This window comes from Aulonocara stuartgranti, assembly GCF_965226115.1.
Source record: "Aulonocara stuartgranti genome assembly, chromosome: 2".
Lineage (NCBI taxonomy): Eukaryota > Metazoa > Chordata > Actinopteri > Cichliformes > Cichlidae > Aulonocara > Aulonocara stuartgranti.
In genome coordinates this window covers 21,984,421-22,009,880 of record NC_138940.1, presented here as the reverse complement: position 1 = coordinate 22,009,880, position 25,460 = coordinate 21,984,421, and the positions used below count along the sequence as shown (strand labels likewise).

Below are 25,460 nucleotides of genomic sequence, written 5' to 3'. Positions count from 1 at the left end.
TTACCTTGTCAGTCACCACGCTTTTTCCATCCCAAGCCCAGCCGCGCTTTGTGAAGTAATTGACAGTAGCAAATTCAATCAAAGCGGAGAAGACGAAGGCGTAGCACACGGCGATGAACCAGTCCATGGCAGTGGCGTAGGCGACCTTAGGCAGGGAGTTCCTTGCGCTGATACTCAAAGTTGTCATTGTGAGAACAGTAGTTACACCTGGAAACACACACAAGCAGATAGCCAATAATATGAGCTCTGGCAATGTTTATTAAGGTTTTTTCTACTGTAATACACATTCTGCTACACAATACTTTAATGAAGCAGGGGAACAAAGTGAGGCATATGAAAAGAAAATCATTTTATTTTTTCTTATTTCGTATAACTTTTAATATTTCTTCTGGAGCTCAGGAGATTTGGTGTTTTTATTTCTTTCTGTGAGCTAACCAGTGATGAGTCACTAATATTACTTTCACTTGGCTTACAGTCAGGTCAAGCAGTAGCGTAGCCAACTGGATTTAAAAGCAGTGGGGCCTGTAAGAACTGCCCCCACCCCCTTCTCATTATTCCATTTTCTTTTGCACAGAATTTCCCATTAACTTCCAACAATTCCCTATATTCAGTGTTAATTTTTGACAAAACTAGGGGGAGGTCTTACTGCCATTGCAGCACATGCATAAAACCCAGCATCTACAACAGTCAGCTCAAATTACACTGGTGCTAACAATCATCATGTATGTCATATATGCTTACCAAACACAGTCCTAGCTGGCACTGATTCTCTATTCAGCCAGAAAGACACTTGGGAAAGGATGACTGTCATGATGCATGGGAGGTAAGTCTGGATAACAAAGTAGCCAATCTTCCTCTTCAGATGAAATTCAGCCGTCATCACTGTATATTCACCTGGAGACGAGAATCAGGTTTAATTACATGATGCAAAGAATTCAGCTTCTTGATTCACTCTGATTTCTTGTCATCAAACATATACTCTTACTGGCCACTTTCTAAGTACATCGTTTCAACTCCTCATTCAACTTGGTGCATTTAGGTATCTAGACTTAGTCAAGATGACTTGCTGATCATCAGAATGGGGAAGAAAGGTAAGTTAAGTGACTTTCATCTATTACTTTGGTAACTGGGTTATTATTTATAATGAAAACACTTTTCTTTCATCTATATATCTATCAGTGTAAAAATAGTAAAACTGGAGTGAGGGCCATGATGAATGAGTGTGTCAAGTGTTTTAACCCACACAAGTAGAAACAATATCTTCTTACTCCAATTTAGCTATGCAAGTGCAAACCCACGCCTTCCTGTGCCTGTATATTTATGCAATTCACATTGTTAAAATATTATATTTATATCTCAAGCTTTAAGACAACAAAGCAGTATTAAACATAGATTAACTGTCAGCAGTGCACAGTGGATATACAGTAATAATCCATCAACACATGCAAAAGTAGGCAGTAAGAGTTACCGGCCACCAAGCAAAGCCTAATAGCTGACAAGGCGGTGAAACCGTGCCAGTGCTGCAGTATCAGGCAGTCTTTTCAAACAGAAGATATCTCAAAGAGAAGCCAAGATTAGACATGGAAAGAAAAAGATGTGTTACCAATGGCAACAGAACAGAGAAACATAGCTCATTTGCTATGATTTTGAAATGAAGGCCTTGATATACGCTGCCACTTGGCAAGAGGAAAGTCTTTTTCAGCAGTGGGAAGGAGGGGGTAGAAGGGATATCAATTCCACAGAATAATCCCCAAAGATTTTTTTTTGTAATATTCCCTCTCTTTCTTTAATAGCACTGTAGATGTGCTGCTTGTATTTCTAGCAGTTACGTGAAGACTTATTCTGTCTTTGACACAGGCATACGTGCTAGCACAGGAATTTGGAGGAATCGAGTGCACTGTCAGTACTCTCTATGGAGCACTGTATCTTCTGTAATTTAATTTGCATGCCGGTCCGGTGCTTGTGTTGTGGAATGGGGGAAGGGGATGTACAAGCAAGGATATGGATGCTGATAAGTCTTCTCTGGAAAAGCTTGGGATCACTTCACTTAGAGGGAAGACAATTATAGCATGAAGATAGTAATCCTGTCATGTTCAATTCAATTTAATTTTATTTATATAGTGCCAAATCACAACAAAAGTCGCCTCAAGGTGCTTTATATTGTACAGTAGATCGCACAATAATAAATACAGAGAAAAACCCAACAATCATATGACCCCCTATGAGCAAGCACTTTGGCGACAGTGGGAAGGAAAAACTCCCTTTTAACAGGAAGAAACCTCCGGCAGAACCAGGCTCAGGGAGGGGCGGGGCCATCTGCTGCGACCAGTTGGGGTGAAAGAAGGAAAACAGGATAAAAGACATGCTGTGGAAGAGAGACAGAGATTAATAACAGATATGATTCAATGCAGAGATGTCTATTAACACATAGTGAGTGAGAAAGGTGACTGGAAAGGAAAAACTCAATGCATCATGGGAATCCCCGGCAGCCTATGTCTATTGCAGCATAACTAAGGGAGGATTCAGGGTCACCTGGTCCAGCCCTAACTATATGCTTTAGCAAAAAGGAAAGTTTTAAGCCTAATCTTGAAAGTAGAGATAGTGTCTGTCTCCCGAATCCAAACTGGAAGCTGGTTCCACAGAAGAGGGGCCTGAAAACTGAAGGCTCTCCCTCCCATTCTACTTTTAAATACTCTAGGAACAACAAGTAGGCCTGTAGAGCGAGAGTGAAGTGCTCTAATAGGGTGATATGGTACTACAAGGTCATTAAGATAAGATGGGGCCTGATTATTTAAGACCTTGTATGTGAGGAGCTGGACTTTGAATTCAATTCTGGATTTAACAGGAAGCCAATGAAGGGAAGCCAAAACAGGAGAAATATGCTCTCTCTTTCTAGTCCCAGCAGCATTTTGGATTAACTGAAGGCTTTTCAGCGAGTTTCAGCGAGTTTTTAGGACATCCTGATAATAATGAATTGCAGTCGTCCAGCCTGGAAGTAATAAATGCATGAACTAGTTTTTCAGCGTCACTCTGAGACAGGATATTTCTAATTTTAGAGATGTTGCGCAAATGGAAGAACGCAGTCTTACATATTTGTTTAATATGTGCGTTGAAGGACATGTCCTGGTCAAAAATGACTCCAAGGTTACTCACAGCGTTACTGGAGGCCAAGGTAATGCCATCCAGAGTAAGAATCTGGTTAGATACCATATTTCTAAGATTTTCAGGGCCGAGTACAATAACCTCAGTTTTATCTGAATTAAGAAGCAGAAAGTTAGCGGCCATCCAGGTCTTTATGTCCTTAAGACATTCCTGCAGTTTAACTAATTGGTGTGTGTTACCTGGCTTCATGGATAGATAGAGCTGCGTGTCATCTGCATAACAGTGAAAATTTATGCTGTCTTCTAATGATGCTGCCTAAGGGAAGCATGTATAATGTAAACAGAATTGGTCCTAGCACTGAACCCTGTGGAACACCATAATTGACCTTAGTGTGTGAAGAGGACCCTCCATTTACATGTACAAATTGGAGTCTATTAGATAGATATGATACAAACCACTGCAGCGCAGTACCTGTAATACCTACAGCATGTTCTAATCGCTCTAATAGGACATTATGGTCAACAGTATCGAATGCTGCACTAAGGTCTAGCAGGACAAGCACAGAGATGAGTCCACTGTCAGAGGCCATAAGAAGATCATTTGTAACCTTCACTAAAGCTGTTTCTGTGCTGTGATGAGCTCTGAAACCTGACTGAAACTCTTCAAATAAGCCATCCCTCTGCAGATGATCTGTTAGCTGTTTGACAACTACTCTTTCAAGGATTTTTGATATGAAAGGAAGGTTGGAGATTGGCCTATAATTAGCTAAGACTGCTGGGTCTAGAGCTGGCTTTTTGAGTAAAGGTTTAACTACAGCCACCTTGAAGGCCTGTGGTACATAGCCGATTATTAGAGATAGGTTGATCATATTTAAGATTAAAGAATTAATTAATGGCAGGACTTCTTTGAGCAGTTTTGTAGGAATGGGGTCTAAAAGACACGTTGATGGTTTGGAGGAATTAATTATTGAAGTTAACTCAGAAAGATCAATTGGAGAAAAAGAGTCTAACTTAACATCAATGGTACTAAGAGTAGCTGTAGATAATATTACATCTGTGGGATGATTATTGGTAATTTTTTCTCTAATGATAAAATTTTTATTTGTGAAGAAGTTCATGAAGTCATTACTAGTTAACGTTAAAGGGATTGTTGGCTCAAAAGAGCTCTGACTTTTTGTCAGCCTGGCTACAGTGCTGAAGAGAAACCTGGGGTTGTTCTTATTTTCTTCAATCAGTGACGAATAGTAAGATGTTCTGGCTTTACGGAGGGCTTTCTTATAAGGCAGCAAACTATTTCTCCAGGCTAAATGATGATCCTCTAAATTTGTGACACGCCATTTCCTCTCCAGCTTACGAGTTTTCTGCTTTAGGGTACATGTTTGAGAATTATACCACGGAGTCAGGTACTTCTGATTAGAGACCTTAGTTTTCACAGGAGCTACAGTATCCAGAGTTGTACATAGTGAGGAGGTAAAATTATTAACAAGATAATCGACCTCTGTTGGGGTAGCGTTCAGATAGCTGCTCCCTTCTATGTTGGTACAGGGCATTGAAGATGATAACAGTGGGTGGATTATATTCTTAAACTTAGTTACAGCGCTTTCAGAAAGACATCTACTGTAATAAAGTCTACTCTCCACTGCTGTGTAATCAATTATTGTAAATGTAAATGTTATCAGGAAATGATCAGACAGCAGAGGGTTTTCAGGAAACACTGTGAAATGTTCAGTTTCTACGCCATATGTTAAAACAAGATCTAGAGTGTGATTAAAGTGGTGGGTGGGTTCTTTTACATTTTGAGAGAAGCCAATTGAGTCTAATAACAGATTAAATGCCATGTTGAGGCTGTCATTTTTAGCATCTACATGAATGTTAAAATCATCCACAATAATTATTTTATCTGAGCTGAGCACTAAATCAGATAAAAACTGAGAAATCAGACAGAAACTCTGTGTAAGGCCAGGTAGACGATAGATGATAACAAGCAAGACTGGTTTCTGAGTTTTACAGCTGGGTTGGACAAGGCTAAGCATCAGGCTTTCAAATGAATTAAAAGTCTGTCTTGGTCTTTCGTTAATTAATAGACTGGTGTGAAAAATTGCTGCCACACCGCCCCCTCGGCCTGTGCTTCGAGGTTTCTGGTAGTTAGAATGACTCGGGGGTGTTGATTCATTTAAACTAACATACTCATCCTGCTGCAACCAGGTTTCTGTACGGCAGAGTAAATCGATTTGTTGATCAATTATTAAGTCATGTACTAACAGAGACTTGGAGGAGAGAGACCTAATATTTAATAATCCACATTTCACTGTTTTACTCTTTGGTTCAGATGTGGATACTGTATTGTTCTTTCTTTGTAATTTTTTATGTTTAAGTTGTTTATTGCTGGTTTTTAGTTTGTTTTTTGTCTTTTTGGGAGCTGACACGGTCTCAAGGGAGGTGGGTTTTTGGGGGGGTAGCAGACGTGAATTATGATCTTACTGTATTTACGTTTACCCTTAGCCAGCAGTTTTAAATTTCCTTCAATGTCGCCTGCTCTGGCCCCTGGAAGACAATTGATTATGGTTGCCGGTGTCTCTAGCTTCACATGTCTGAGAACAGAATCACCAATTACCAGAGTTTGACCCCCGGCGGGTGTGTCGCCGAGTGGGGAAAAACGGTTAGACACATGAACAGGTTGGTGGTGTACCTGGGGCTTCTGTTTAAGACTATGCTTCCTCCTCACCGTCACCCAGCCGCCCTCTTTCCCCAGCTGCTTGGGGTCTGCCGGGGAACAGCTAGCGGGGCCTACGCTATCTTCGGCTGCACCAGCTGCAGGGGCCTGGCTAGCTACGGGTGAATGAAGGGTGCGAAGCCGAGTCTCCAATTCAGTAATCCTGGCCTCCAGAGCTACAAATATGCTACATTTGTTACAGATATCATTACTGCTAAAGGAGGCCGAGGAGTAACTAAACATCTGACACAATGAGCAGGAAAGTGCAGGAGGGACAGGTGAAGTAGCCATGGTGCTAACGAGTCGGCTATGAGCTAAGCTAAGCTAGCAAAACAGTACAGAGACAGTGAGTGAATACTTTGGCTATAAATTAGGTAGTGAGTACACAGAAAGGGTGCTTCAGATGAAGCACATGAAGATTATACTATGAAAAGGAATGTATCAAAAGATTTTAATTAAATTGCTAAGCAGAAAAGCTACTCAGAAACACCACTGTGTTTGAGCAGGAACAGGAAGTGATACTCTACCACAAAGCGAGCGAACACCAAGTGACAGCGCCACTCTGGCGCTGTCACTGTTGCCCACTGAAGCACAAAACAAGTGTAGGAAACAATGTTCCCTTCTAAATGGATGAGAACACCTCAGTCTCTGGGAACGTGCTATACAAAGGAAACTGAAGGAATATGTGTTATTTGGAAATGCTATAGAAATACTATTCGAACAACTGATGCTATACATTCATCATGTTGGTCAGACTGAATGGTTTTCCAGGCAAGGATAACATTTTGATAACATTTTATAATTTGGCCCACGACTAAGGCTGTAATTCCCCTGTAACTGAATGGAATTTCAGTATTTTTTTTATTACAATATGCAATTATAGTTATCTATAATTAGATAAGTACATTAGAATAAAGGGATAGCAAATGATGTTATTACAGGAAATAAAGAAATAATTAAACTGTAGGTGCAGTGTAAATAAAAAAAAATTCAGTGTAAGAAATGAGTAATGGGAAATATTGTTTGTTTTTCTGCAAAATTACCATGAAATGACACAATGGACAGAAACCGTACATTATTGGCCAAATACTTCTGACTTGTAAGAAACTCCATTCCGGGTTTCTCTGAGGCGTGGGCTTTCATCATCAGAGTTCATCCTTTAACCTATAACAATTAAAATATTCTCACGTATGATCAACGGTTGATTACGGCACCGGCCGGGGTACCGGGAGCAGTTTGGAAGAACAAAAAGACGCGGAGACTGTTCTAAATTGTCATCCCAAACTAACTCAAAGTTTATTCTTTGTGCAGCAGATTTTATAGGCAGACAACAAGTTTCAGTTCAGACCCTGCCCACTGGGTGGGGTGGTGTCCTTCGACAGTTGGAATCCTTTGTTCAGCAAGGGCAATAAAGATGCACTCACAAGGCCTATAAATCTTATACAGAAGTCTCCTACATCCGTGAGTTCTGACACAACCCAGAAACATCTGCTGCAAGGGAGTGATAAGTAAAAGAGTGATTTGTTGGTGTTTTCCCTCCAACCTTAGTATCTACTTTCACACCATAAAATCTTCAGTTGACACAGCAAGAGGAGATGAGGTTCAAACAAAGGGCATTGCAGAAACAGGGTCCTTTGTATAATATCATCAAAAACAATACTCAGCAAATGCTACCATGGTATCAAAATATCACAACACGACTGACATACTTTTACCCAGTGAGCGTATCCTGGATATTCTCCCTTTTTTGACTCTAATAATAACCTTAAAATTAGCCTACTGTATTTGTTGGACCATAAGGCGCATTAAGCGAAACAACTTTACTCAACTCATTCTTCTTGCTTCCTCCACTTCTGTAACATTGATTCATTAATGTTGAATTCTCTGGCAGCTGCTCTATTCCCATGTAGTTGCAGTACACTAACGACTAACCTCGTATTGTGGCTGGATTATCTCAGCTGTTTTCCTGACTGAAGTTTGGTCCGTTTACAACATCCTGCCATGTGATTGCATTTGTCCCTAACCATCATGAACCCTCACGTTAACTTTTATCAAGTGGAAAAAAGTTAGCGTTCATCCTCCAGCTTCACTGTGTTTATGTTATGCTAACATAGCTGTGACGCTAGCGATCACGTAGCACATCCAGTGTTTTTACCGAGTTTTCAGACCCCCTTAGCGACTTTGTTTTTCTAAAAAGCGACTAGCGACAAATCTGGCAACTTTTTCTGGTGTTATTGGAGACTTATATATGACGACTTTTTGACGTGAACGCAAGTATCACTCCTACTGTCAACAAGCAGCGGTTGCTGCCGTGGGCACCTCGAGTGCCAAAGTGCTCACAGGCGGAGGATAGTCCTCCCCACGCTGCTATCACTGCAGAAGATGTTCACACCTGTGCGTCCAAACTGCAAATGAATCGCACATGAGCAAAGCCACTGCTCCCGCACTGACTGTAACGCAGTCAGTTCTTCTTTTACTCTTATGCTGTTTTGTGGATCACAAGGTTTAAAACTACTTAAAAACACACACAAAGTAACTCCACCAGAGTGCCTATTTCGTCCAAGCCCGGATAAAGGAGCAGGGTTGGAATTGTGACATTAAAAAAAACCAATAACTGCTAAAAGAAATTTAATTTGTAGTTCTAAATAAACTCTAAATGCATTTAGGACTCACTTCATCTCTCTTCCACGACGTTATTTCTCTCTCCAACAACGTAGGTTGCAATTACATTAGCATGACCAATTATGCAAATTAGGCGATGACATCATTTAGCGACTTCTAGCGACTTTTAGGACAGCCAATAGCGATTTTCCTTACTGAGGAGTTGGCAACACTGAGCACATCATTATATACCAGCTAGCCCAACTTCAGCAACGCTACAAACGTCACTGCTGTTTAGTTTTCTGTCTTTATTTATGTCGGAAGTGATAGCAGAGCTGTACATTTTAATTTGTTTCAGAAATCTCTCAGTCAGAATATGCTATATCATGTTTAACTCCGTTAAATTTAATAAATTCTGTTTTCACAGATACCTGGATGTTAAACTTAATTGTTACACCTGATAAAGCAGCAGTTTTTACCTCTCAGTGATGTCGCAGTGTTCGTTTGACTTTGGGACCTGACCTGAAGCTGACGGAGTTTTGGACCCAGATTACTCAGCGAGGCTCCTGACTAGGTAATATTTCCAACAATCCATCAAGCAGTGCGGCTTCGTAGCTTACCAAAGTCGTACTAAAGCATTTTTTGACAGATTTTTGAGCACCGTGTATCACATAAAATCAGTTCGAGGTCAGTGAGCACAACTAGAATTCATACATAAAGCGCACTGGATTATAAGGCACGTTGATGATTTTTGAGAAAATTAAAGGATTTTAAGTGTGCCTTATATTACAAAAAATTCCTATCAGTATGACCTGAATACAGAGACTGAACTCATGAAGTCAACGGAAAATTGATTAAAGGGGTCACCAACAAGGCCATACACTTTCATACAACTTGGAAGCTTTTTACAACAAGAGGCCTTCAGGAGGATCCCTAGCATTATTAGTGTCCCTTTGACTACCTAGCTAAGCTAGATAGCCAGCATTAGCTACTAATATGTCTGCTCTATTTTGTTCTCCAAATATGGTCACTCGCCAAAATAAAATATGCTGAGCCTCAAAACTAACACTTTTTAAAAGCCACAATTTTACTCTTATTTTTTCTTTATTCGACAGCAGCAGTTACAGATAACACAGGAGGCGTGATGAGGGAGTGGGGTAGTACAGTAAATCAAAACCCAAGCATGCCACATTAAGGTATGAGCTCCTGTACGTGGGATGCATGCTCTAACTAGTGAGTTACAAGGCGTCTCACAATGCTACTGATTTAGTAGTGTTTTTGACAGCTGTATGCCTGCAGCTGGTATCAGCAGAGAAGCCACCATAAACTACAAGTTGCCCAGCAACAAACCAACAAAATGATGAAGTTAGCAGCTTGCTAATGAATATGGTGGGGTATTTAGCAGCTAAAGAGCCAGAAGTACCCCCCAGGAGTCCCTTAAGAGCTAAGAGTATGTGATTTGCTAAATGTACAGAAACAACTCTAAATGAATGCTATTTTTAATCAGTACTGGCTGGATGTGTGGGGGAAGGGGAAAGCATTTTAGGCATTTTAACAAACAAGAAAAAACACTTTAGTTAAGCTGTCCTTTAGTAGTACAATACTTTCCACACTGTGTGTGAAGTAAAGCATCACTACATTCAGCTCTGCTCAGGCTTGGATTTTTATGAATAATGCATTCAACAAAAAGATGTTCCTGAGACAACAAACATATATTTTGAATTGTGAGATTCTTGTAACAGTGTCTTGGTATATTCTCAGGCTTATGCAAGATGTCCGTCTCTGTAAAGCCAGAGAGTGCATTAGTTCGTGCCAAATGACCTAGTTTGCAAGTACGCTACACCACACACTGACACACTAGTAATGAATGATTAATTTAAAGTCAGCCAATCAGATAATGTGGAGTGACTAGCTAAACAAGAGAAACAGCCACTGGCAGGCATTCTGCCTTCCACCAAGGCATCAAACACCATTTAACCTATATAGGAAAATTTAGTCCATGTAAGGGTATTCTTACATAATAAAACTGCAGAAGGGATTCCCTTGATGGGGGATTTCAGTCACTGGGGAAATACTGTGTACTGGTAATTGATACCTAAAGGGAACATTGGTGGAACACTCAGGGATGCAGTAGCATGCACATATTCATTCTCCGGTGTAACTTCAAACTAAAACCCAACATTGCAGCTATAATTTCAGCCTGTATTTAAATTCACTGCTGACTAATTAAAAAAAGAAAGAAAGAAAGGAAGACCTAGTCCTTTTTTATTTCTATTAAAAGCAGAACGATCACACATATTTCAGTAAATATGGTCTTAGACTTTGATACAAGAACACAGGTTTAGATCTTGTGTTTTTCCTTCAATACTTTCACCTACTCTATCCTGAAATACATCGAAGCTCCAGCATGAAAAAGTTCCAGAAATGAAAAAAGTAGAACATCTTGTGAGAAAAGGGGGACTCACTCTCCACGCTCAGGCTCATACAAAAGACATCCAACTCCACAGCAAAGCTTTGTAAACCACCCACTCTTTCCTTAAGTGTACCTTTAAAGTCTGCAGGTGATAACCCTCAGGTCAGTATCCTCCACAGGAGCAAATTTCTCAAACTCTTGCATGATCATCAAATGTAACTCATTCTTTACATTTGTGATAATCCATCCCAGGCATTATTCACATTTCCACTCTGATCTCACCTTCTTCCCTGAGAAGTTCAAAACAGTGCTTTTCCCCCTTTTTAGCTAATTTAGCCCCTGCTAGGGCTGATACATTTTCAAAGGAAGTTTCAGCGTTCTTTAAACTGATTAATCCAAACTGACAATACTTTATCTTTAAATAGCCAGAATCAATCAGTCCATGTACAAACAATACAGAATTAAAAGGTGGTGGTGGTGGTGGGACGATGTCAGCCTTCCAGCAATTACAGCCTACTTTCCCATTCTCAGCACTATAATCACCGTGACTTCTATCATCATCTTGCAAAAGCTGCAAATCCAGAAAGGTTTCTTCTGTCAGGTTTTCCTCAGAAGTAGTATTACTAAAATTAGATCAGTGCTGTCACTCAGCGACAGTGAGTATATTGGATGCTTTCAGATCTCTTATCCTCTGCAATTTACTTGACCTACACCACAGATGCTGCTCTGCTAAATGCTGTAGAAAGTACATTCAGTAATTCTAATTGGTTGGGTAAACGTATTATTTTAAAGTAGCTTTTAAGGCTAATCAATACTTTTCTATCATGCCAGTGCCATAAAGGACATGCCTCTGTAACTATGAAACATTAAATTTGACGGCAAACTTGTGGTTCCCAATGTTTCTTATAATAACCCAGTATGTTATTTCACTTCTTACATTTATGCCACTATTTTTTTTTTGTGGGGGGGGGGGGGGGGGGGGGGGGGGGGGCAACGCTGCACTTGTATTTCACTAGATTTATTATAAAGGACTACTTATTAATTATTTTGTAAATTTACATAATTCTATTAAAAATTGTAGCCACCATTATATAAATAAAATTATTACCAGATAGGACTAACTTTAAAAGTAAAATTATGTATGATTTATACAACAGTGAAAAGAAATCGGTCAGTAAGACGAGAAGTTGCTATGATAAAGCCAGTCCATCACTTCTTAAACATCTATTTTTTTTACTTTTATTATACTTTTCTCACTTTTCTTTAAACGTTGCTTGTTAAGCCCTTTGTGACTTGTGTTTGGAATAGTGCTATATAGGTACTTTTTGATAAGTTGATGCTTATGCGACCATGGCAACATCCATTGTCACCATGACAACATGCACCATAATAAACTGTGCGTCCGCTGAAGTTGGTTCATCTGTCAGGTCTGTTTTGTCATCCTCCAGGCTCTGCTTCACTCATTCTTACCCCTGACATCGTCATTATTTTTTATCATTATTGTTGTTATTATTATTACATGACTGTTGCTGTTTATTCGGTGATAAACAGCACTGCATTAACTTCTCATACCACAGTGCTCCCACTCTGCTACAACAACTAACCAACCACATCCACCCCATCACATCTCACTGCACCGATCAGGCGGCCTATTTATGCTTGTCGATGTTACTCCTGCTCCACTCCACCCAGCCTCCACCTGCTTTGGTTCTGCTCTGTTTGTACGCACCCTGGGGGGTATTTATTTCTAAATTAATAACTCTTGGGGGATTACTTGCAATGGTTCCTGCATGTTATTTATCACTATGCTGTGAATTTCATTCTGCTACACGGTATTGCTACAGCAGGCAGCTTTACCAACAGGGGGCCATTTTCCCCAAATAATTCAGATTTCCACTTTTCATTATAGTTTATGACAGAATCAAATGTAATGTTAAAAAAATAATATAATAAGGATATAAAAAGAAATATAAGGTACATTTTTCTTGTCTTTATGTGAACACAATCCTCACAAAACCAAGACAAGAACATATCATTCGTCTCACTAACTTACAGTGCATTAAATACCCTTTATGGCTGATTTGCTTATCACCAATATCACATCATCTGCCATCGCAAAGTCAGATTTCCGTCGCTTCCAGCGTTTGAAGGAAAACAGCTGCCATCATCCTCTCATCCTTTTAGAAGAAGCCTGGTAGCCTCACACTGCCTCGGTATTTAAATTCAGACTTGCGGCATGTTTAGTTACCCCATCTTACAACCAGCTTTGTGTTTCCTACATCTTGGACAGTGATGGTGTCGCTTTCATCTTCACACACACACAAGTTCAATCTTGTTTCTTGGCATCTGTGTTGGTGTATGTAGAAGTGTATTGCTTCTATTTTTAATCCTCATTATCTCTTACTTTTTTTTGTATGGATTTGTTTTTTTTTTTCTGAACTTTGTCAACGATATGCTTGTTAGAACACTTTTTTGAAATAACTTAACTTGACAACCGATTACCTTGGATAGAGCATATTTCTATTTCTGTGTGTAGCCAGCAAAGCTTCAAGACAACATGTTCGTTGCTGCCATGTTTCCTTGTGCTTTAAAAACCCAGCTCAAACTTGAAGACCTGAATGAAAACATGTATTTACTCCTTGTATTCTACATATAATCAAAGAAAAATAGAGTGTAACAAGAGAACTGTTTTCAGAATTTACAAAAACACACTTCAAGCATGTTACGTGTGTGGATGATGCATAGTTGTGTGTCCGAAAGAAGAAAAAATTGGCCAATATATCAGTTTTTTTAAATCACCAATATCAGTCTCAGTCGTGAAATTTGAATATAAGGGCTCTTTGCTCCATTTATGTTTTGATGAGCATTTTGGGGGGCAGTCAGTTGATTTGTACAGATGGGGAAGGTTTATTTCTGATTGGTCAGTGTCCACCCTAACTCACCTGAACACACACCTCTCAGACCAACTAAAAATTATTTTTTTTTACAACCTAAAACCATACAGAATGATGTAGTGTGAAATACTTCTTGTCCTTGGAAGTTTATATATAAATAGATGTTAAACAGAAGTTTACCATCTATTTAGTGATAAATGGGACCATAACCACAAAATCAGCAACATGCTTCTAAAAATAAGACCTGATATCAGCAAGTGAGTTTTTACAAGCACAGCTCTTACCCCTTTCTTGTTTTCGGAAAACTCCAGGCCTGTCTTTTAAATACAGTAGTAATGTTAAGCTAGTTAGCCGTATACCCTGTATAAATGATATAGTATGCAAGCATCATGGTAAAGCCAATAACATTAGAGCAGACAAGCATACATTAGTGAATGTATTTATAAAATAAGCAAGAACTTCATCCAAGTAGGTTCATAACTAAAACACAGAATTAGAATATATTTTATATTTTGCTTATTTTTAGTTTTAGTTTTCAAATTCAAATTCAAATTTTATTTGTCACGTACACAGTCATACACAGTACGATATGTAGTGAAATGCTTGGACAACTGCTCGTGACCTAAAGAAAACAAAAAAGGAAAAGGCTATGAATAAGATAGGAAATAAATATGAAAAATTAAAAAGGGTAAATTTAACTAGGAAGGAATAAAATATAAATTAAGGTTAAAAATGAAATAACTGTACAACACAAATTAGAATGAAGGGTAAATTTAACTGGGAGAATAAGATAAAATATATAAATTAAAGTTGAAAATAAAATAACTGTACAACAAATACACAATATAGAACTATATAAGAATGTATGAAGAAATATAAATAAATATATACACAATAACAGCAGCGTGATTTAAGTAATGAAGTGAAAACAATGTCCAGAATGTCCAGTGTGTGTAAGAACTGTATGTGTGGGTCAGTACTGTGTGGTGGTGTGATTGAGAGACCGTATCGCCTGCGGGAAGAAGCTCCTCCTCAGTCTCTCTGTGTTGGTCTTCAGGGAGCGGAATCGCTTTCCTGACCTCAACAGAGAGAACAGTCTGTTGTTGGGATGGCTGAGGTCCTTCACGATCTTCCTGGCCTTGGTCCAGCACCGCCTGCTGTAGATTGAGTGCAGGTCAGGGAGCTCGGAGCGGATGGTGCGCTCAGCTGACCGCACAACCCTCTGTAGAGCTCGTCTGTCCTGCATGGTGCTGTTCCCGAACCAGGTTAAGATGTTTCCCGCCAGGATGCTCTCTATGATGCACGAGTAAAAGTTCCTGAGCACCTTGGAGGGCAGTTGGAAGTCTCTCAAGCGTCTGAGGTGGTAGAGACGCTGTCGGGCCTTTTTCACCACGGTGTTGATGTGACAGGACCATGACAGGTCCTGCGTGATGTGAACTCCGAGGTATTTGAAGCTGTCCACTCTCTCCACTGGGCACTCGTTGATGACGGGGGTCTGGTAGTTCCTCTCCTGCTTAGTGCTGAAGTCCACTATCAGCTCCTTTGTCTTACTGACGTTTAGAAGGAGGTTGTTCCTCTGGCACCAGTTCTCCAGATTCCTAATCTCCTTCAGGTAGGCCGTCTCGTTGTTATCAGAGATCAGGCCCACCACGACGGTGTCGTCAGCAAACTTGATGATGGTGGTGGAGCTGGTAGTGGCCACACAGTCATATGTGTACAAAGAGTACAGCAGGGGGCTCAGAACACACCCCTGGGGGGCTCCAGTGCTGAGAGTGGTGGAGGCTGAGACATGTCCGCCCATCCTTACTGCCTGTGGTCTGCCAGTTAGGAAGTTGGAGATCCACTGACACATAGATGAGCTGAGTCCCAGATGCTCCAGCTTGGTGGTGAGTGTGGAGGGAATTATGGTGTTAAATGCAGAGCTGTAGTCTATGAAGAGCATTTTAACATAATTCCCCCTTCTAGTGTCCAAGTGAGTGAGTGATGTGTGGAGGAGATGAGAGATGGCATCGTCTGTGGAACGATTTGGACGGTAAGCGAACTGTAGTGGGTCCAGTGTGTCTGGTAGTGAAGAAATGATGAAGTCTCTGACCAGGCGTTCAAAGCACTTCATCACTACTGAGGTGAGGGCTACAGGGCGATAGTCATTGAGAGAAGCAGGGTGGGGTTTCTTCGGGACAGGAACAATGATGGACTCTTTGAAGCATGTGGGGATCACCGACTGAGATAAAGAGATGTTGAATATCTCAGTGAACACAGGAGCTAGCTGGTATGCGCAGTCTCTTAGGATACGACCTGGGATGCCGTCTGGTCCTGCTGCTTTCCTGGTGTTCACTCTCTTGAAGGCTCTCCTTACTTCATGCTCGGAGATGACGAGCACGTTTCCGGTGCTGGCAGTATCTTCCTGTCTGCAGCCGTTAGCGCCGCTAACACTAGCATTGTTGGAGACCTTAGCTGCAGCCTCGAAGCGAGCATAGAAAGTGTTCAGCTCGTCTGCCAGAGTCACGGCCGCGTTCGTCATACTGGTTGTTGGTGCTTTATAGTCCGTTATTGTCCTTAGTCCCCGCCACAGGCTCCTAGAGTCACTCTGTTGGAGTTGTGACTCTAGTTTCCTCCCGTAGCGCTGCTTCGCCTCTTTCACCGCCCTCCGCACGTTATATGACGCGGCTTTGTACGGGTCCATGTCCCCCGTCATGAGTCCCGTGTTGTAGGCAGCGGTGCGGGATCTCAGAGCGTCGCGGATGGTTTTATCCACCCACGGCTTCTGGTTGGGAAACGTTGTGATAGTCTTTGTCGCCACGGTATCATCCGCTAGTTTCCCGATGAATCCCACAACCGCTTCCGTAAACACGTTGACGTCATCGTCGGAGCTGTTTCTGAACATGCCCCAGTCTGCGTCATCGAGTGCGTCCTGTAACGCGGCCACCGATTGATCCGTCCAGCGCGCGACCTTCCTCTGAACCGGAACTTCCTGTTTCAGCCTTTGTTTGTATTTTGGCATGAGGAAGATGGCGGCGTGATCAGATTTGCCAAACGGGGGGCGGGATTGTGCCTTGTAGCCGTCCTTGACCGTAGTGTAGCAGTGGTCCAGTGTCCTTTCACCCCTGGTGGGGCAGGTGATGTGTTGATAAAAGTTCGGCGCTGCGCGTTTGAGGTTGGCGCTATTAAAGTCCCCCGTCACAATAAGCGCAGCGTCCCGGTGTTGTGTCTGGTGCTGTGTAAGTGCCTCATGCAGCTCGCATAAGGCGGTGACCGTGTCCGCTTGTGGTGGAATATAAACGGCACTTACAATGACCGATGTAAATTCCCGAGGTAGATAAAAAGGACGACACATGATGGACAGTAGTTTTAGATTTGGTGTGCAGGAGCGTGTGAGAGGAACAACGTTCGCACTGTTGCACCAGTTGTTGTTCACCATTAAACACACGCCGCCTCCCCTTGACTTCCCCGAGTCCCGTGTCCTGTCCATGCGGTGAACCGAGAAGAACTCGGCCGGCTGGATGGCGTGGTCCGGCACCGCTGGGTTCAGCCATGTCTCGGTGAAGCAGAGGAGATTGCAGTCCCGAATGTCTCTCTGGAACTTTATCCTGGCCCTGAGGTCATCAAGCTTGTTCTCCAGTGACTGGACGTTGGCGAGCAGGATGCTAGGCAGAGGTGTGCGGTGTGCACGAGCTCTCAGCCTGTTCCTGACGCCGGCTCGCTTCCCTCTAGGCCGCCGCCGCTTCCCTTTGTTCTCCCTCGAGATCTCACTCGGCCAGCTCGGATCCGGAGTTAAAAACTTCGAATTGTGAGTACATTGTATACCAATAGAAACAAGAGTGTCACTGTCATACCTAATGTACCCAATGGTGATGATTTTGCCGATTTAGAAACGCTGAAAACTAACTTAAAAAACAAAGACAAAGAAAAAGTGGTCGTAGCAGTCGTGACGGCAGCCGACCTCACCGGCGCCATCTTAGAATTCCTGTTGTGGACATAAGGGATGCAATCAAACCTAACAATGCAAGACATGAACTTTTATTTTAATGCAGGATCTAAATCCCCTTTTTAGAAAGAATCATTCAGTCAGGTGTGGCGACTTAAAAATTTCATCGGAAACCATCTCAAAGTACAACACAACTAAATAGATTAAAAATTAAATAGTCCACTACAGTCTACTTTGATGATGAAATTGAGCCTTCTTCTTCCATTTCCTGTGGAGGAGCCATATGTGGCGTATTCCATCTCTGCAAATCTTCAGATAGGAGATGGGAGGAAATATTGATGTTGATGAACAGCCATGTGTTTGCTACTCAGCGCTGATGTTTCAAGGATTTGTGCGAGGGATTTGTAAAATGTGACAATCTGTTGCTCTAGATCAGGGGTCCCCAATCCCAGTCCATGAGGGCCGGTGTCCCTGCAGGTTTTAGATGTGTCCTTGATCCATCACAGCTGATTTAAATGGATAAATTACTTTCTCAACATGTCTTGGAGTTCTCCAGAAGCCTGGTAATGAACTAATCATGTGATTCAGGTGTGTTGACATCTAAAACCTGCAAGGATGAGTCGTGATGAGTCAAAAGCCTCCTTATAAAACCTAGTAAGCAAGCTACTCATTTTAATGTAGATTATAGATTTTTTTTAGACTTTAATGCATCTCTCCACTCTAGTCAGACACTTCAGTTTCTGTGTGTTTTTATGCTAACATACCAAAGGACATCTGAAAGACATAAGTTGTTCTTCTCTCCAAGAGAATCTCTGTTATGTCTCTGACTGCTAAAGCAGATGCGTGTTAGTTGTTGCTTCTAGTAATGCATCAGCATGTGTTATTTTTTACTGGTAAATGCAAAAAATCCACCCAAATAAACGGCCAGTCTTTGTTCTCCAAACAAGTAAAAAGGCTCGTCACTGCAACAGCTCACCTGCCATGCAGCTTTTGGGTCTTCAAACCAGGATAAACACACAATAACAAAATATAGACCAGTGCAGTAGAAAATGCCAAACTCCCGTTTTGTCAAATGATTTCCATGCAAAAGCCAGAGCAAAGATGTCTCTGCATTTTCCAAGCCAAATAAAGTGAGTAATATAAAGACAAAACTTAGCAAAGCGTGTCACAGCGGGCTTACGGCTGCCTCCTGCAACATGTAGGAGGTGGACAATCTCAACATCCTCCCAAACAAGCACAAAATCACAGTTCAGTTTGATTTTCACACTAAAACGCACTGGAAGTGAGAAAGATATTCAGGTTGCTGACTCCACAAAGTGGATGCAGTGGAAGGCATACAACAGATTCTTACGGCTTCAGATTATTGCCATGTTTAGTCACCAAAGGGTGTAATAGAAATACTCACTGGAACCAATCTGGCAAATGTTCATTATTCTCTAGTATTTGAAAATGTCTGTGGATGAAGTCAGCGAGGAGAAGAAAAAAGGATCAAGAGGTGGATTTGATTCCCAACAGGCTTCGACAGACTCTTACCTGTACTTGATTTGATGGTTTCTTGTCCGACCGTTTGCCCAAGCAGGTCGTACTGGTTCAGCCGAGAGCTTTCCCCTTCCACTACAACAGACTCGGAAGCATTGCGAGTCCAAGCATAAGTCACCTCTGAGATTGTGTAGGCATCTAAAAAGAGGAAGAGGGTAGACTCATTGGAGGTAAACTGATACATTTTTCTAAAATCCAAATGAAAAGCCACCTTTTACAGTGTTTAAATGATACTGCTGAGAGAAACAAAGCCCCTCACTGCTTTATGATGTCACTTGTGAAACACCAACAAGATATCAATACATAGTGACATTTGCCCTTTTCAGTCAGCCACAGAATTTACTGAATATGGGATATGAGAGTGTGTCTGCTGACCTGAGAATGTCTAATGAAACGGGAACATTTTTACTTCAGTACATTCAGTAACTGAAATATTCTGTCAGTCATGCTGCACAGTAACGTGAAATGTGAAATACTGTAGATCACCACATAAAGAAGACAGGACATCAAGGCATTTCAGACATGACCCACTGAGTTAGGATAATTATTGCTTTTAAAGCAACATCTTGAAACAGCTTAAAGCAAAAAATTCCATCCAAATGTGAAGAAGCATTAGCAGAATTAAATACCCAACAAAAATATTTGGATGAGCTTAGCATTGGTTTCCCCATTTTTCCCAGGGACGTTTCCAATTAGTCCTCTATCCGTAGTGTTGTTTGTGCCACTGCCAAAAAACTGAGCCATGCATTCTAGCTTCACTTGTTCCTGAGGCTCCTCTCTCGCCAAAGGACCAGTGAGAAGAAGGAAGGAAAGAAAAAACAAAAAAAGAAACAAAGCAGCATTTTACTTTTGAGTTCCCTCAGGCACTATCATCATCAGAGTTACTCACAGCTGCCAAATTTTAGTGGACAGGAATGAGAGTCCATGGGGAAATCCTCCAGATGCATTGGGCACTCTGCATGCACAGTTAACCTGCATCCAATTCACAGAAAATGGAGGAGACTTTGCAAATGCATGAAAAGTATACAGCAGAGATAGAAAGAAAAATAAACTCACAAGCCTCATGCACTATTCAAGACACTTCCCATCTGTAATGCCTTGAAACAAAAATAATCATCTTAAATGTAATCAGCGGAGCAAAACAAACGAGGTGCTGCAGAGACCAGCAGAGATGGTGACACTGTAGGTTAGCTCTGTGCTAAGAAACCGCATACCTGTGTGCTGTTTAAGACAATATCCAACCACTGCAAAAATACTCAGTGCTTACAAATGTATCAGACCAGCAGCCAATGTAAGGTTCATGCCACAGCTGACGAAATTAACAATACTGGTAATTACAAAAAATCATTTTTTTAATGTATAACGGTTAATCCACCAGGACAGGCTGTTTAAACAAAATAATGTTTTCAGTGCTGAGCTGTAATTCTTATTGTTATCCATGAATCTTCAACTTGGCTATTTTTCAAAAAAGCAGAAAAAATAGTAAAGCACATTTTTAGTTTTTACTGAGATGCCAAATTACACATGTTTGTGTTTCTAAATAGAAAAATTACTTTTACCGTTTGAATGTCACTCCTCAGAGTCCAGTGTGCCGGCACAAATTTAGGTATAAAAACATGAATCTCCTGCAATGAACTCAGTCATTTTTGTTTTTCTGACAAGTGGTCTGAATTTGTTAAGCAATTTATTATAATTAATATTATTACAAAAATGTATGTTTCCATTGACTTTTTTGAAATAGCATTCAAGCACAGCAATGAATGCGAGAAACAGGAGGCATAAAAAATACATTTGAACAAATGGGATTCTGTGTTGCTGCTGTATTCACGCTTGCTTTAGCAAGAAAAGCGTTCCATCCACGTCATTTCTCTTTTTCTTTCTCTCTATTTTAGGAACGTTTGTGGACTCTCATGTCTCTTAGGCAAATATGAAGCTGTATCCAGCAGCCTGGCTTTGAGAGTTCCTGGGTTCATGTCTCAAACATGTAGTTATCTGTGTTTTTGTGCGGGGAGAGGAGGCGCTAACATTACCTAACCATTTAACAATGGCTCAGTTGTTGTTAGTTTCACGGTGACTGGAGTCGAGTTTCTATGGCTATGGTGAAAAATATCAACAATCCACATCTAAGTCTATTTCCATCATCATTTTTTTGACTTACTTTTCCAAATCCAACCTGAGCCAGTCTGAACTGACTCTGGAGAAGGATGGATCGACTGGAAGCAGCTCTGGCTGTTGAGCTTGTATGGCAGGGTTAAAGACGTGTATTTAAATGCAGTGCTGGGCAGCAGAGAAATGCCTCGTTTAGTCTTTCAGGTTCCAGTGATGATGTGACATTACGTGTAAACATAAGCTAACACATTGCTAGCAAGAGCTTCATGTTTGCCTTATAGATGTAATCAGTGCTGTCTAACTGAGGGTTTGCTGTCTAACCCTCAGTTAGACAGCAAACGTATATTATCCACGCGATTCTCACTGTTTCTGTCTTTTTGCTTCTGTGCCTTGAGTTACCTCATGGTGTACAGCAGAGTCCCGTCATCTTTGATCCTCAACAGTTTATTAGGCATGGTCATGTTATGTGCCACAGACTTTTTCCCGTTGTGAAAGAAGGTGTCCGGTGTCCAAATCTTACTCGCCATAAGGTTGTTCAGGGGCAAAATATTCATTGGTCCATGGAATTTCAACCTCTCGTCCTTCCAGCTTTGCCGGAAGAAAACATCTATGGTGTACTCCTGAGAAAAGATGAGATACGTTCATGAATTAATCTCACTATATTATTACTTCTCTTATGACTTAGGTTCCCCATGTATTAAAACAAGGCTCATTCCCACTCAAAAAATGCTAAACTGCACACTGATGGGCAGTTCATCACAACTAACTTCACCTGCCAGCTCTGCCTACAGAGCTGGCAGGTGAAGTTAACCTTAACCTATCCCCGTTTCCAAATAGCGAGTCTCCATGAAGGTGAGACCCACACTCGCCCTGTTCCTTCACAGCTTACTCAGTTGCTGTTTTCCTAAGCTGACTCTGAGGCCAACATGACCCCCTTAACCTGCAATACTGTGTTGTCAAAAGACACCACACAGCAAGGATTAAGGGCAGAAATCAGTGCACCGTGAAATGTGTATACGTGTGAATGTTCGTGTCCGTGTGATTCACACACAGCAAGTGAGGGTGAGAAGCAGAAAGAGATACTTTTTTTTCTTTTTACTCGTCATAGTTGCAAAGCCTGTGACATTTAGATGTCGGGACACTGAAACTGTGGATTATACGGTATAGCAGCTCGGACTCTGAGAGGGCCTGCTTTAGTATTTCAGTTCAGGTCTCATTTAGTAAAGTTTAGCAAAAAGTCATTAAAAAAAATGTCTGAACGTGAACAGTGTGGTTGTTGAAAGACGGAGCATAAATGAGGTCAGTAAGCTGTGGTTCTTACGACACATAGGTTTAGGCTAACTGTAAATGTTTTCTTTGAGCTCTCTTCTAAAACATTCTGCATCCTTCTAAATTATTAAAAACACATTCATCCACCTCAACATCAGACTGGGAAGCCTGGTCCTTCACTTTGATGTTTGTGCACACTGGTTTATTTTGGGTAACTCCTACATATACCACTGTGATGTCCTAAAGTAAGCACTATGCATTAATCCATGACAAGAATACAATGTTACTCCTTTTTGCTGGGAGCTAAAATGGAGCTGGTTTACAAAATAAGAGCTTTTTTTTGGTTGTTTTCCTTTTTAAAAACCTTTTTTGTTCATAAGATACGAAGATAATTCTTGTACCAAACATGGCTGAAGTTTAAAAACGATGAGGTCATTGTTTGTAATGCCAGCAAGGAAAAAAGCTCAGACTGATCAAAAATACTCAGTTTCATACATTTCCCCCCCTGGCTCTCAGTGACATCAGCTGAATTTCCATTTCTGGATGATGTCTCAATGGCACCCAGTATGATTTTTTTTCTTCATGTCAATTTTATTTCTACATTTCGACATGATAAAAGCCTTTAATGGTCACAGTAGGCAAGTGAACTAGGTAGTCTTACTTAGTGATCGTGGCTCAATCACACTAGAGCAAAAATAGGACAACTACCTTGCAACTATGAAACATTTGTGGTTGCCTGGTGAATTCTTTTGTTGTCAAAGCCTGATTTCAAGTAGTTGAGGCAACAGACTGGTCACTCAGAGGTTATTTGTGCAACACGTGCCTGTCTGTGACCACTTTTAATTGCAAAGTAATTGCACAGGTCTCCTGGGGAGAGACAACCTGTCTCCAAACAGTTGGAGTCCAACTCTTAGACAGTTATATATATTTATTATTCCACCTGTGATAAATAAAAAACACAATAAAATATAAATATTTTAGAAACTGTTATTTATTAGGAAAATAACAAAGTGAATTTTCAGGTTTATCACGTATCAGAAAAACCCAGTAACTAACTATTATGTGACGTCTCTGTGTTTACAATTTTTTCTGCTTTTTGACTATGAAAATGAGAATAATAGGTACACTTCAAATGCTGGGCTGGCAGCCTTATGCTATCTGACTCTATCTGTATTTCATTTTTATAATAAATATAGATTGCTCATTTTGTGACTAAGTCCCCTAAAGTAAATACTGTTCATTTTTTTCTATTTTTCATCTTATTGTTTTTCTTCCTTTCGGTGGACCTTATATAAATCTTATATGTGGCCACCTCAGCAATCGCCTGAATTTCTCTAGAGTATCTGAATAAAGCAGACAGATCAGATGAGAATATTTCATCCTGTTTCTCATTTTTTATGAGGCATATATCTCACAGCAGAGCCTGAGATAAATAATATACTTTAAACTATGTGTTTCCAAACCTGAATATAAGGGATGGTTTTAGCAGTGACTTCCTCCTTGGGTTATAAGCGAGGTCATCAGTGACGGCCTCTGCCAGTGAAACTGAAGCAAAGGAAATTTTCCTTTGAGCTGTTTGTCTGTCTGTCCATCTGTTTATGTTCAAGATGTTTTTAAAAGGAGACATCAGAAATCATTTGGCCGACAGATCACCCTCTGGGCCAATTAGCTGATGAGATGTGGGTGGTGATTTGGATCTGGGATTTTTGCCATATGATTTAAAAAATAAATAAATACATTTAAATAAATTTTAGCCTCAAAGATTTATTATTTGGTGTCTTTGTCCCACTCTCTATAAGTGCTGATTTATGTTTGGCCGAGAGGCGTGTTGTTCATATATTTTTCAGAGAACATTGCATTGAACTTAACTGCTGAATCGATGAATTAATCACTTGGAAAAATGAGCCTTTAGCAATTGAAGGGAGGCTGATGATATGATGCGAAGGTGGGTGCGTGTTTCAGAATGATAAACAGGAAAGCCCAGGATAAACAAAGCAGTGACTTGAATAACAAGAAGACTTTCAATAATTTATGAGATGAAAATTGTCAGATGAATAGACATCGTGACACAGTGAGGATTACTCGTCCTACTACAGTACTGTAGTGTTTGCATGTGTTTTTATGAGGGGAAGACATAATGAAGGTGAAAATAAAAGAATTATTGTTTCTTCTTGAAGCACGAGCAGGCTGTGAGAGAAATGACAGTAAGCAGAGTGAATAAACGTCCGTTTGCTGCACTCACCATGTCCGTGTCTGAAACTGGTCCAAAGCTGGTAACATAGATGTTTGTTTTCACCTCAGTTACTCTGTCTGGATCAGAGAAAAACTGTTAACGACATCAAGACACAAAAGAAGCGAGTTTACGCTGAACTTTCTTTCATTTTTAGTACTGTTCAAAAGTTTGCCACATATCCTCGAAGCTTGAGGTGATTTACAGAGTATTAAACAAAAGTTTTGATTTTTTTTCTTCCATTTTCAGGAATAGCTACTCAGTTTATCAGTGTATCTATAATCAGTAATTACCTCTCTATATGCAAGCGCTGGGATACGTGGAGTCATTTCTGGGCTGGAGTCATAATGCCATATGCACAAAGATCTTATACTTTATCGGAGCTTCATCAAGTAAGTGCTTTTTCAGAGCTACATGGATATTGCTGCTGCTGTAATCACATATTAAAAGCAATTACTAAGCTAAACTCGGGGTGGCTTTTAGTCGTTATTATTTCCATTTGTGTGATGTTGTTTCAGGAAGTTATTTGTCATCATTACCATACAGAAAGAACTATATTATGTGCAAGATCACCTCACCTACTGTCAAAGATTTATCTATCAGGACATAAGATCTTAAAATTCAGCAAACTCTAATGAGTATCAATCATGACATATTAAACCTTGC

General features: G+C 40.7%; 1 protein-coding gene across 7 annotated transcripts in view; it reads right to left on the bottom strand.

Annotated features, from left to right (window-relative positions):
- gabra2b (gamma-aminobutyric acid type A receptor subunit alpha2b) overlaps positions 1-25,460 on the bottom strand; it is a 71,401-nt gene that overhangs the window by 6,394 nt on the left and 39,547 nt on the right. For 6 of the 7 annotated variants that reach the window (XM_082506570.1, XM_082506567.1, XM_082506568.1 and 3 more), the window contains 6 exons: positions 24,807-24,874; positions 21,695-21,915; positions 20,076-20,158; positions 19,181-19,324; positions 742-894; positions 5-207 (listed from right to left, as the gene is read on the bottom strand). In XM_082506570.1, coding sequence (XP_082362696.1) covers positions 5-207; positions 742-894; positions 19,181-19,324; positions 20,076-20,158; positions 21,695-21,915; positions 24,807-24,874 — 872 coding nt within the window. Of the gene's footprint in view, positions 1-4; positions 208-741; positions 895-19,180; positions 19,325-20,075; positions 20,159-21,694; positions 21,916-24,806; positions 24,891-25,460 lie in introns of all 7 variants that reach the window. The other variant, XM_082506573.1, reaches the window with a different exon arrangement.